Source organism: Danio aesculapii, chromosome 23 (genome assembly GCF_903798145.1).
Source record: "Danio aesculapii chromosome 23, fDanAes4.1, whole genome shotgun sequence".
Taxonomy (NCBI): Eukaryota; Metazoa; Chordata; class Actinopteri; order Cypriniformes; family Danionidae; genus Danio; species Danio aesculapii.
In genome coordinates this window covers 49539030-49552852 of record NC_079457.1, presented here as the reverse complement: position 1 = coordinate 49552852, position 13823 = coordinate 49539030, and the positions used below count along the sequence as shown (strand labels likewise).

The following is a 13823-nucleotide window of genomic DNA, read 5'->3' as shown; positions in this document are numbered from 1 at the left end:
ATTAGACTACTATTAGATGCAGAAGCTGCTGATGGAATAAGCAGCAATTATATGCCTCATAAATAAACCTACACTTGCATTTGATTTAATCCAAACAGAATTAAAAGTAAACAGAAAACCAATGATCCGAAGAGATCTTGCATCTGCCTGAGTCATTGAACTTAATCAGAGACTCCCGACCGCAAAAGTACAAGACTTGCTTTTCAAAGTATCCCAGAGTCATATACTGTAGATGTCCGGCTGCACTTCCACATCAGTTAATCCTAAGAGTAGGCTGCAAGTATATTGATATCCCTCTAGCTCCAAAAGGCATCGCAGCCGGTGCTGAATTAGTAAAGCAAGGTCAGTGGGATGTTTGCAGACTCCCCACACACGCTCCACAGAATGGAAAACTTGAACTTTGCTGTGCGAGTATGGATGTTGTCAGAAACGCAGCAGTAATCCCTTCAGTAAGGAAGGTGCGGTCTCCTTGTTCAACCGGACGCTGTCAAGTCTGCTCTGCAGCGCTAATGCTCCGTCTCCTCCTTTCTCTCCAGCTCCCCTCCCTCTCTCCGTATCCTCCCCTCCCTGCCTTTCTCTCTTTTCCCCTTAAAGAAATTGCTGGCCTGCTGTGCATTGTCTAATCAAACCATTGTCCCATTCACTGACCCAATCAGCACCATCCCTCTAGAGGAATCGATTCAAAAGGAAACCAAAGACATGATATGCAAAGCTAAACAGGGTTTACTCTGAAAGCAAAGCACAAACACAGAGGCATATGCGGAGCTCCTGGGCTGGAGGGTGTCTATCTGGGTTTATTGCCAAGCTGCAGGGCAGTTCCTTCTTGTAATTCCCCTGACACTCATGCATGTTAATATTTTAACACCTATATATACACTTACAAACAAAACAGACAATCTACAGTCCTGGTGCAAGGAGCTTGTAAATGAAATACCATGAGGTGGATTTAACAAATGCCTTTAAATAAAGAAGTGTGCCAAGCGGATATCCTGAATACTCACTTTACAACACCGCATCTTGATCATCTACACCAAGGTTCTTCCAATTCAATAGTGGAGGGTGAATACTTTGCAGAGCTTAACTCAAGCTTTACTTTAGAGTAATATTACAGATTTAGATGATCTTCTTCAGGTGTTTTGATTAGGGTTTGATCTAGACTGTGCATGCAGTGGGCCTCTGGTGTCTGGTTTAAGGAAACCGACGACATCCACACCATTGTCATTGAACGCATTTTCTTAAACTGCTATTCGACTGATCAGAATTATTGTGCATGAACATTCCTACAGATCTCCTAAAGGTAAACAAAGAGTGGACGACAATCTGGCTCAACAAGGCCTGTTTAGTATAAAGAGACAACTGTGCTGACTGACTGTATCCCTGTCATTCTTTCTGCAGAGTTCAGCTCCAACCCTGATCAAACACAAACCAACTAAGCAGGAGCTGAAGGAGCACTTGGTAATCAAACACAGGTGTGCAGGTGAACTCTGCAGGGAAGTAGATCTCCAGGAACAGGACTGGGCACTCCTACATTAGGCCATGTGTCAAACTTCGGGCTTGGAGAGCAACAGCTCTGCACAATTTAGCTTTAGACTTAGTTGAACACACACATTATAGCTAATTAAGTCTTTCAGGCTTGTTTGAAACCAACAGGTGAGTATGTTGGAGGATTGAAACTAAACCCTGCAGGACTGTGGCCCCTAAAGGATCCGAATTGAACACCCTTACACTAGACTTGGAGTAGTCAAAAGTGAAAACATCAACAATGCTACTCTGGTTCCTAGATTTATTTTATTTATTGACCGAATATCTGCATTCTAGCAATGACAATCGAACACTTGCTCATAGTTTGTTGTATCATGCATGTCCTTAGCATGACCTGCACTTCGATGTCCAATACTTGAGCTATAAGACCTTAATATCAAGTATGAACACAAGTAATAAATGCTGGCTTTAGAGAGCACCACTAATAAAGCTAAAAAGCAAGAGCATGAGTCAAGTCCAAGTAGGATGCCCGCAGGAAACAGGAAATGAGGTCAGAAGCAGTGCCATGTGATTAAAGGACAGAGGAAGGACTGGTCCCTCTAGCTAGGCCTTGCACATATACGGGCCAGTGAACCCAGTTGGAACACAAAGACTCCTTGCAGAAACAAACAGTGTTTACAGAGTTTAGGATGAACGGTGCCTTTATCCAGGCCTAAACTTGAGAACAGCAGTTTCCTCGTCCGGATTTGCAGAAACGGGTTACAGCAAGCGTGACAGTCTGGATTGCTGTAGTTTGGTTAATTCCAGAGAAGGGTCAATAAGCTGCCCCCATACAGAACAAGGTCACGCATCACCAATGCGGGATCACCAGGCGTCTCTGCATACATTGATTTAACTCTCAAGTGTCCCCTCGTCCTTCAGAGGCATCCTGGGATTTCTCCTTCTCCTTTTAAAGGGCCAGCCAACACCATATCCTCTGCTCGCTAATATAACTCATCTGGACCTGGCCTTGGCCATCATCAAGAGGCTACTGTGTTTCCCTGCTGGACTGTTCAGTCAGGTCTTATTTCATAGGGGAGCCGATGCAAATGCAAAGACACATGATCTCTGTCTACAATGAGCAGCTATTATAACAAACACTCCTCCCTCTCAATTAAAGACAGTCTGCTTTGTAATGTTGTGACGTTAAAACTTTGTCCAAGTCTCCTAATAACCACTAAAGAATCTCTGTGTCTAAATGACATCTAATAATTACAATAATAAGTCACAAATAAAATGTGCATTGGGTTTTGCTCTGATAAGTCTTTGCCTATTGCACGGCCTCATAAGCAGGGTTGCCAGGTCTTCATAAAACTAACCCATATGCATCTCAGTCATTCCAGAGGGGACCCCCTGCATTAATGTTGTGTCCGAAAGAAAATCCACCGATTCAGAGAGTCTCGGTTTTATTACAGTTCTGTGGGAAAAGCGCAGACTTGGCAACGCTGCCTGTGAGGAATTACAAGTGTGCACTACAGCACTCGACTGGTCAATCTGCTTTATAGCAGACCCTTACATCAGTTCATACAAGATCAAAATACCATGCTTGTGGACGTTGTTGACTAATCACTTGAGTTTAGGTTGTTTAAGATCATTACTAGTCTTATTTATGTATTTTAACACTTTATTATGAAATAAACTAGCTTTGTCCTTTGCCTGAATGATGATAAAGAAAATAAAAACGATCACATACCTGAGCAGTCCTGGTCTTTGGAGAAGTCAATGCCAGCACCAATCAGAGTCATGATCTTCTCAATCTGTAAGAGACAAATCAACATACCCCATGAAGACACAACCCATGGTGCAATGTTGGGGGGGAGACATGTTATTTATGTTAACACTTTATATTCATGATTTCCCAGCAGAGCAGACGAAGAATTAATGCACAGGCAATTCCGGCTGAGAAAACACCATCTATCATGCCAAGGTTATGAGGATCATGCACTTAAAGGAACACTCCACTTTCAGAAAGCAGCTCTTCTTGTAACTCCCCTAGAAGCAAACAGTCGAGTTTTACCATTTTTAATTTACTTAGACAATCGGGAATCATTTTAGCTTAGCTTAGCATAAATTATTGCATCGGATTAGACCATTAGCATCTCTCATAATGTTAAAATTTGCTGTTGTACCATGACTGCCGTAATGATATTAGGCAGTACTTGAAAATACTTCCCAGCCAGATAACAATACTGCGCAATCTCACTTAAAATCTATCATTTTTGAATCCTTAAAGCAAGATGCTAATGGTCGAATCCACCTCAATGATCTATGCTAAGCTAAGGTATGCTAAAAGTGCTCCTGCCAAACCTTGAAATCGTCTAAATGGACTCAAAAATGGTAAAACTCCACTGTTTTACTCTAGGTGAGCTTGTAAAATGAGCGTATTTCCTAAAAAAAACAATAATGTAGGACCCCAGCTCTAATATAGTCATAGATAACCTGCGGAGGACAATCCACATCCAGATACCCAAGACAGAAACACCGAGACATACTGAGAAACTGGAAAAACATGCAGAGGAACAGGAGAACAACATGTCCAGGGTGTCATTTCAAGTATCCACCTTCATCAATCACTAGCCCAACGTGCTGACTACAAGACACCGTAAGGGTAAAAGCAGACGATATGGCTTGCATCTGCTTATATCAATGCGATTTAGTCAAGCAGGACGTTTGGGGAAGTTGGAAAAGTCTAACGAGATGCTGTTTGCTTGGATCTCACTGGAGTCAGCGTTCATTGATCATGACGTCCTTCACTGATTGACAGAATGCTGCAGTAACTCAAAAGACATGGGTTACGTAACATCAGCGCAGTCCGGGTCATCATTTCAGTGTGGGAATTCATTAATGCAATCTTGAAGAACTTCAAAAACAGGAGTCTGCCAGATTAAGATCCTCGTCCTTAGCATTTTGATGAATCTACTGATGTGTGGAAGCAGCTGGTAATTCTTCCAAACAGCGGCGGAGTTACATAATGTGCAGACAATGGCATTTAAAAAGAAATAAAGCTGTGTCAGTGCGCCTGATATCAAGAAAATCTGAGTATACATAGAGATAGTGAATAAGAAGTGTTTGGTTTATGGAAATGGCCATACTGTGACCCTCAAACACCATTGTCTACTAATGTAAATACTGTGTGTGTAAAACCAACAGGACTGTTGCATTGCTTACGGCCCTATTTATTAGCACGTTATCAAGATTTGCATGTGTTTTAGGTCACATTTTACATCATCCAGAACTGATGAGAAGCTGTGTGATCATCAAAAACATCCAAAACACAGACTGATATGTTGAATAAGGGACATCAGGGACCAGACTGCATTTTGAGATAACGATGATTATTCTTCCTTATCATTAAGTTTCTCAAAGTTTATATAAGACTGCGTGTCAACAAATAATCTGCTAAAGACTTTTAACACTACAGTGAGAATTCCTTGCATTTAAGACATGCAGCCTTAAATTTACTCTATATGTGGGACTTTTATTGTGAAAACGAGAGACGCAGCAAAGGTAAAGCCAGTCGAAATGTTTGTTTTGTATGCATTACTAAGCAGCGACTACACCATCTACAGTTTAGAGCAGCTTTAGAGTGCAAAATGCCGGATATACAGATTAAAAATGTATTTCTGACCATTCCAAATATGGTCAATAATGGACCTTCTTATTCTAGGGGTATATTATGGCTTTTGAGATTATACCAATGATTATTTTCATTCCTTATTTTTAAGTTGATCAAAGATTATAGTAGGGTGTGTGACCACCGTTTTTCAGTTTTCTATTGTTGTCATTAGTAGTGCCGTTTTTTTGTTTTCTTTAAGGCTGCAGAGTACCGAGGCATTTTACTGTTATCGTTCTGCATTTTTAAGGCACTGCAAGTTGGAAAAAGCAGCACTCATAGAGTCACTGTTTCAGGTAGCAGACTAATCACAGTGGAGGAGGGGCGGGACAATACTACACAACTGTCAACAAATAATCTGCTAAAGACTTTTAACTTGTAACGCTACAGCGAGAATCGACTGAAAAATACAATGCGCTGTTAAAATGCAAATTCTCTCACATTTCAGCAGTGCAAAAATGCTCTGGTGGACACGCAGCCTTAAATTTACTCTAAATGTGGGACTCTTAATATGAAAACAAGAGATGCAGCAAAGTCAAATCCAGCCGAAAAGTTTGTTTTCTGTGTGTTACCAGGCAATGACTACACCAGCTATGCTTTAGAGCTTGTCAGAATGCAAAATGCTGGATATACAGATTAAAAATGTACCCAGGACCATTCCAAATATGGTCAATAATGGACCTTCTGATTCTAGTTTTTTTAATGGGGTAATAAATGACCACATACTCACTCTATAGATATAAGTGAACAATTTTACTTATTTAATCAATGCAGTTTATGGCACAGAGCTGAGATAAATATGAAATGAGCTGGTAAAACAAGTTCATTTGAAGTAAAAGCAGTGCTGCCAAGCAATAGCTTTTCAAAAGAAGCGAGGTCAAAAACAGAGCGCTAGACAGAAAAATAGAGCTGAGATCTGCCACCACCGCCAAGAAAAGCTGGCCCAGAGAGATCAGCTGGAGACACTGACAAAACTACACTTCTAGAGGCTGACAGATATAGATAGATCACTAAAATAAAGTCATGATTTACTCAGTCTGAGGTTATTCCAAACCTGAATCTGTACTGAGGAACATAAGAAAACAAGATACTTGGAAGAATGTTAATGCTTGTAAGAAATTTTCACGATGACTTAATTATGGTCTTTTTTACTCAGAACTATGGTAAGACTTATAAAATGTTAATAATAAACAATCTGGGCAACTTTACAACATTTATCATACTTATTTATTCTTAAAACAATTACAGTGAATTGTTGTAAATGAATAAACAGTAGTGCTGTAAATTACAAATCATATCATACTACATACCCTATCATGCTTTACACAATTTGAAGCCATTACCTAGTTTTCTTTTTTGGTCAATAGTAGTAATTAAAGAATTGATTACTATAGTAATTTTCTAATTTTCTTATTTTAATTTCAAATTTTCTTTTACAAATTAAGCAATTAACTTTCTTTAGACGGCACTATTTATAATAAATTACTTTTATAAAGCTGAAAACCTGTAACCATTGACATTCATAGGATTTGTTTTTTCTACTATGGAAGTCAATGTTTCCAGGTTTCCAACATTCTTCAAAATATCTGTTTTAGAGAAGAAAAAAATTCATTAAGGTTTGAAACAAGAAAAGAGAGTAAATGATGACAGAATTTTTCATTTATGGGTGAACTGTCCCTTTATAAAAAGCACAGTTAAGTCAACAATAACTCTACTAAACTACTGTTATGAGGAAAGACACCCCGCAGACCGCAGTGAAGCATAGAGGAGCAGCAGAGATGGACGTGTCTTACTCTTTGTGGCGGCCGATGTCTCCATGGGATAACAAGAGAATGTCTTTGTTTCTGCAAGGAGAAAACCAACTTTTGTTCACTGGAGGCCTTTAATAAAGTCAACGAGAACTAAATATACTTTTACTAGCCCTAAATAAAGTCAACGAGAACTAAATATACTTTTACTAGCCCTAAATAAAGTCAACGAGAACTAAATATACTTTTACTAGCCCTAAATAAAGTCAACGAGAACTAAATATACTTTTACTAGCCCTAAATAAAGTCAACGAGAACTAAATATACTTTTACTAGCCCTAAATAAAGTCAACGAGAACTAAATATACTTTTACTAGCCCTAAATAAAGTCAACGAGAACTAAATATACTTTTACTAGCCCTTAATAAAGTCAACGAGAACTAAATAAACATCTGACAGTCCTTAATCAAGTCAACGAGAACTAAATATACACCTGACAGTCCTTAATAAAGTCAACGAGAACTTAATATACACCTGACAATCCTTAATAAAGTCAACGAGAACTAAATATACTACTGACAGTCCTTAATAAAGTCAACGAGAACTAAATATACACCTGACAGTCCTTAATAAAGTCAACGAGAACTAAATATACTACTGACAGTCCTTAATAAAGTCAACAAGAACTAAATATACTACTGACAGTCCTTAATAAAGTCAACGAGAACTAAATAAACATCTGACACCCCTTAATAAAGTCAACGAGAACTAAATATACACCTGACAGTCCTTAATAAAGTCAACGAGAACTAAATATACACCTGACAGTCCTTAATAAAGTCAACGAGAACTAAATATACACCTGACAGTCCTTAATAAAGTCAACGAGAACTAAATATACACCTGACAGTCCTTAATAAAGTCAACGAGAACTAAATATACTACTGACAGTCCTTAATACAGTCAACGAGAACTAAATATACACCTGACATTCCTTAATAAAGTCAACAAGAACTAAATATACACCTGACATTCCTTAATAAAGTCAACGAGAACTAAATTTACTCTAAATAGCCCTTAATAAAGTCAACGAGAACTAAATATACTCTAAATAGCCCATAATAAAATCAACGAGAACTAAATATACATCTGACAGCCCTTAATAAAGTCAACGAGAACTAAATATACACCTGACAGTCCTTAATAAAGTCAACGAGAACTAAATATACACCTGACATTCCTTAATACAGTCAACGAGAACTAAATATACACCTGACAGCCCTTAATAAAGTCAACGAGAACTAAATATACTTTTACTAGCCCTTAATAAAGTCAACGAGAACTAAATAAACACCTGAAAGCCCTTAATAAAGTCAACGAGAACTAAATATACTTTTACTAGCCCTTAATAAAGTCAACGAGAACTAAATAAACACCTGACAGCCCTTAATACAGTCAACGAGAACTAAATATACACCTGACAGCCCTTAATAAAGTCAACGAGAACTAAATATACTTTTACTAGCCCTTAATAAAGTCAACGAGAACTAAATATACTTTTACTAGCCCTTAATAAAGTCAACGAGAACTAAATAAACACCTGACAGCCCTTAATAAAGTCAACGAGAACTAAATATACATCTTACAGTGCTTAATAAAGTCAACGAGAACTAAATATACACCTGACAGTCCTTAATAAAGTCAACGAGAACTAAATTTACTCTAAATAGCCCTTAATAAAGTCAACGAGAACTAAATATACTCTAAATAGCCCATAATAAAATCAACGAGAACTAAATATACATCTGACAGCCCTTAATAAAGTCAACGAGAACTAAATATACTACTGACAGTCCTTAATAAAGTCAACGAGAACTAAATATACACCTGACAGTCCTTAATAAAGTCAACGAGAACTAAATGAACACCTGACAGCCCTTAATACAGTCAACGAGAACTAAATATACACCTGACATTCCTTAATAAAGTCAACAAGAACTATACACCTGACATTCCTTAATAAAGTCAACGAGAACTACACTGTAAAAAATGAATCTTGAGGCTTGTAATTTTCATTAAAAAAATTAATGTGGTCATTAAAAACAATGAGCATATTTTCTTTAAAAAATTGATATTCTGGATTTATTATAAAATATTAAGAAGATTTCGCTAATATAACTAAGATTTTAATTTTACTTATTTTTTTAAGCAAACTAGTGCAATTATTAAGCTTAATTTGAGAAACCAGTTAAGCTAATAAAATTGAGGAAAGATGGCTTCACGTTTATTTTAAGAAAATTCACTCAATTATGTGGATTTGATTGAGATGTTTGCATTTGAATCTCAACAACGGCAGTGATCAGACGACATTTTGAAGGAGCAGATCAACAGCGAGCATGTTAAGAGGTAAGCATTAACAGTTTATCATTTTATTGTCTTAAGTAGCCTAAGCTCTTTCAGGAAAGACACATGCTGTTCAAACTTGTTCAGGAGCTTAGTTTTTGCCATATGATGTATATAGGGCTACACGGGTATTTTTAACCACCCATTCCTATTTGAAATTGATTTGCTTCAATGTTCATTCTGAATTATATAATGAAGTTGAACAAATTATTTGCATCGTAATATTTAATAGCAACGATCAGGCAACAGTTAAGCAGACGAACAACAGTGAGCTTGTTAAGTGGTAAATCTAAGCTAAGCTAAGTTAGCTAGCTATTCAATGGGGTTTATGTACAGCTAGTGCTTTTCCATTTCATAAGGATCCTTTTACAGCATTGCTGATGTAATGTAATGAACTGTTTATATATAATACTGTACATAAATACTAATATTTGTTTGCTTCATTTTTCAGTTTAATGAAGAAAACGTTTGCAGAGTTTTCCCACTAAAGAGGAGCAGTTTATTGAGGCAGATTTTGATAAAGAGAATGGGTGCCATACATCAGGTATTTTTAATAATGTTATTTGTGTATTATTATTATTATTATTACTAATTTCTACACTTTTTTGCATCAGACCTCACATTAAATCAGGGATGAATCGAGAGATGTCGTCCTCTGTTGCTGGTTTATCTGTATGAATAAGAGGAAGAGCTCATCCAGGAGAGAAATGTAAGTGTCTCAAACTGTTTCAGATATTTATGATCTTCCGAAAACTGCATTTTATATTTTTGCATGCTTACAAAAAAATATATAGCTCAAGCACTACACTGTTAAATGCACTATTCCTTGTATAAACATGGTTTGTTTTTATAAATGTCTGTACACTAGTATACATTTAAACACCCTGTCCATTATAAGTCAAAATACTTGTGTACTTGTGTCAGTCAGCAACATCTACTCAAACATTTTACTGTTCATTACTGTTCACAGATATAAAAAGAAATGGTTTATTTCATTAATATATTTCCTTAATGTGTTTTAGTAAACCTTAAACATTTGAAATGTACAACTGCATAATTTCAATATAATAAACGTAATGTTTATTTTACAGTGTGGGAATGCACAGAGAATTGCTGTCTGTCAGAGGGATGACCAACCATGAGGACTTCTGCATTGTCTTGGAGGATAAGTGAGTCATGGCTAGCCTAGAAAATCTAGAATCGCTGAACTGGATTAATACAAATATTCCACAAATTAAAATCACTTACAAAGAAATGAATATTAAGTTTGCAATACACAAATTCTGTCAAATATTGTCTAAAATGTGACTATTCCTACAAAGGAAAGTTGACAGGTCAGTTTTTTCCATGACATGGATAAAGGAACTTTTATCAGAGATTAACAATGCTGTAAATTTTATATAGATTTGTTTAACATATTGTACCATTTTGTTATCAGTGTAACATGTAATAAAATGATATTTGGCCTAAATGTATTGTGTATGTATTTCATTATACATTAAATATTTTACATTTTATGAATGAGTAATTTTCATTAATAAATTTGAGTAAAAGGTGATTTATTTGCATATATTATAAAAGCACATTCCACTAATAATATTAAAATCATCATCTATCACTTAAAAAAACTAGTAATTTTCACATGATTCTTTCAAGTGTTTTTGTTAAAAAAAATAAATATGAGTAAATGGTGGTGGATTAGCTTAAATTATAAAAGCACATTCCGCTAATAATATTAAAATCTTCATTTATCACTCAAAACATTTAGTAATTTTCACATGATTCATTCAAGTGGTTTTTGCTAAAAAAAATCAAGTCTTGAAATTTACTTAAAAATAATACGTGCAATAGTGTTACCACAATTTTTTTTTGTAAATAGCACATAAGATTTTTTACAGTGTAAATTTACTCTAAATAGCCCTTAATAAAGTCAACGAGAACTAAATATACTCTAAATAGCCCATAATAAAATCAACGAGAACTAAATATACATCTGACAGCCCTTAATAAAGTCAACGAGAACTAAATATACACCTGACAGTCCTTAATAAAGTCAACGAGAACTAAATATACACCTGACATTCCTTAATACAGTCAACGAGAACTAAATAAACACCTGACAGCCCTTAATACAGTCAACGAGAACTAAATATACACCTGACAGCCCTTAATAAAGTCAACGAGAACTAAATATACTTTTACTAGCCCTTAATAAAGTCAACGAGAACTAAATAAACACCTGACAGCCCTTAATAAAGTCAACGAGAACTAAATATACATCTTACAGTGCTTAATAAAGTCAACGAGAACTAAATATACACCTGACAGTCCTTAATAAAGTCAACGAGAACTAAATTTACTCTAAATAGCCCTTAATAAAGTCAACGAGAACTAAATATACTCTAAATAGCCCATAATAAAATCAACGAGAACTAAATATACATCTGACAGCCCTTAATAAAGTCAACGAGAACTAAATATACACCTGACAGTCCTTAATAAAGTCAACGAGAACTAAATTTACTCTAAATAGCCCTTAATAAAGTCAATGGGAACTAAATATACACTTATTAGCCTTTAATAAAGTCAATGGGAACTAAATATACACTTAATACCCTTTAATTGAGTCAACGAGAAGTAAATATGAGAGAGATGAGAGAGGAAAACAGCCAATCAGAGTCACAATACCTGCATATCAGGTTTAGACTCGTTTACAGTGTTTTAATGACTAATGTTTGCAGTTATTTAATCTGAATTAGAATCTGATGAACATCATTAACCTGCTTATTTTAATATCACTGCATAAATAAATGATTTAGCCATTAAAAATAGAAGTTCTTTGGTGAAATGTTATATTGTGAGTATAGTTATCGTAATACTCAGCAACAATACTGCATATTCCTCTAGCATCATACAGCACTAGTTTGACACCTCCATGATCATGTTTCCAGGAATAGACTTTTGAAGACACACAAACACTTGAATGGCTGACAGAAGTGAACAGTTTGGGAGAGAGGAAAGCAGGAATGCTTTGATCCTGAAGTTAAAACTGTGTTGGCTCCATCTCTAGAAGATTTGATTTAAAGAGCACCTATTCTGCCCCTTTTCACAAGTATGTGTGTGTGTGTGTGTGTGTGTGTGTGTGTGTGTGTGTGTGTTTGAGCTGAGAATAGCACACAGATAATGTTCTCCAGCTCTCTGAAACTGACCCTTTCAGGCTTTGATCCTAATTGTGGTGTTTTGGTGACTGTCGCTTTAAATGCAAATGAGATTTGCAGAGATGGGCGGAGCTACAGACGGCTGTGCGTCACATCTATAATCCTCTTAGTCTATGCTGACATTATCTTCAGCAGCTCAAACACTCTAATGGCTAATGGACAGACGGCTGCTTCTCACTCAGGGCTGCTGTTTATGCTAATGAGATGGAGAGATGGGCACTAGTGGGCGGGGCTTTCCCCCTCTGATGACACGTACAAAGAGAGAATGTCAATCAAAGTGTTTCAGCATCAAGTCTGATTAGAACAAACACAATTAATTACTGTTCACCATTAGAGACTGCTGGAGATACTCACACACTGCCCTTATAAAAGTCAATTCTGCATAATAGCTCCTCTTTAAGGATTAACAGTGTGAAGTTCTGCTATTAACTCATCCCAGTATCATCCAGAATCCTTCAGAAGAAAGAGCAATCATCATTTCTGTCTGACACAGCATCAGCCGCTCATTTTCAATACACAGCAGATCTGTTAGAGCTCACGAAGGACAGTTAGTGCAGACATTTACTGTCTTCTACAAATCATACTGTCACAGCAGTATCAACAATGAGCTCAAAATAAAACATATCCTAATGTAAACAAACCAAACCAAATGTCTGAGGGGAAATGTCCATGCAAATCCATCTATAATGACTGGACACAGACTGATGAGGGGGAATCTACTGACTGACAGAAACTCATTTATTGACTTCTCTAAGGATGTGCGCTGTATATAATGAGAAATACAATCAACTAGATCATCTAAATGAGCTGAAATTTGTAGTTTTAACAGTGTGACGCTACAGAGTCTGTCACAAAAACAAAGGCAAAACAAGCACACATTTCACTGAGTGTCTATTACAGTATATATACAGCGAGAATAGCCTAGAAGTCGAGTTAGGAACCTTCTGTGTAGGCATTGTGTTTTTATTTAAATACCACATGATATATTTAAAGCAGCACTTCACTCTGCTAGAGTTAAACAGTTGAAGTTTATTTATTTACTTTTAATCCATCTACGGTTCTGGTGGAAGCACTTTTAGCTTAGCTTAGCATAAATAATTGAATCAGATTAGACCGTTAGCATCTTGCTCAAAATGACTAAAGAGTTGTGATAATTTTCCCATTTAAAGCTTCTTCTGTAGTCACATTGTGTACTGAGACTGATGGAAATGAAGAGTTGGCCCTGAACTGTCTATTTGAACCAGAATACATTACTAATATTAGATATATTGACGGAAATAAGCCCATTTACAACTGTTTAACTCTAGATAACTTGCAAAA

General features: G+C 36.3%; 1 protein-coding gene and 1 long non-coding RNA gene across 7 annotated transcripts in view; one reads left to right on the top strand and one right to left on the bottom strand.

The window, feature by feature from the left end:
- LOC130217711 (ankyrin repeat and SAM domain-containing protein 1A) overlaps positions 1-13823 on the bottom strand; it is a 128281-nt gene that overhangs the window by 31250 nt on the left and 83208 nt on the right. For 4 of the 6 annotated variants that reach the window (XM_056449889.1, XM_056449888.1, XM_056449891.1 and 1 more), the window contains 2 exons: positions 6928-6978; positions 3215-3278 (listed from right to left, as the gene is read on the bottom strand). In XM_056449889.1, the coding sequence (XP_056305864.1) occupies positions 3215-3278; positions 6928-6978 (115 nt within the window). The remainder of the gene's footprint in view (positions 1-3214; positions 3279-6927; positions 6979-13823) is intronic. The other 2 variants (XM_056449890.1, XM_056449894.1) reach the window with 1 other exon arrangement.
- Positions 9105-9950, top strand: LOC130217712 (uncharacterized). The gene is made up of 3 exons (XR_008835899.1): positions 9105-9288; positions 9737-9829; positions 9900-9950. It is a non-coding gene; the product is annotated as an uncharacterized LOC130217712 (long non-coding RNA).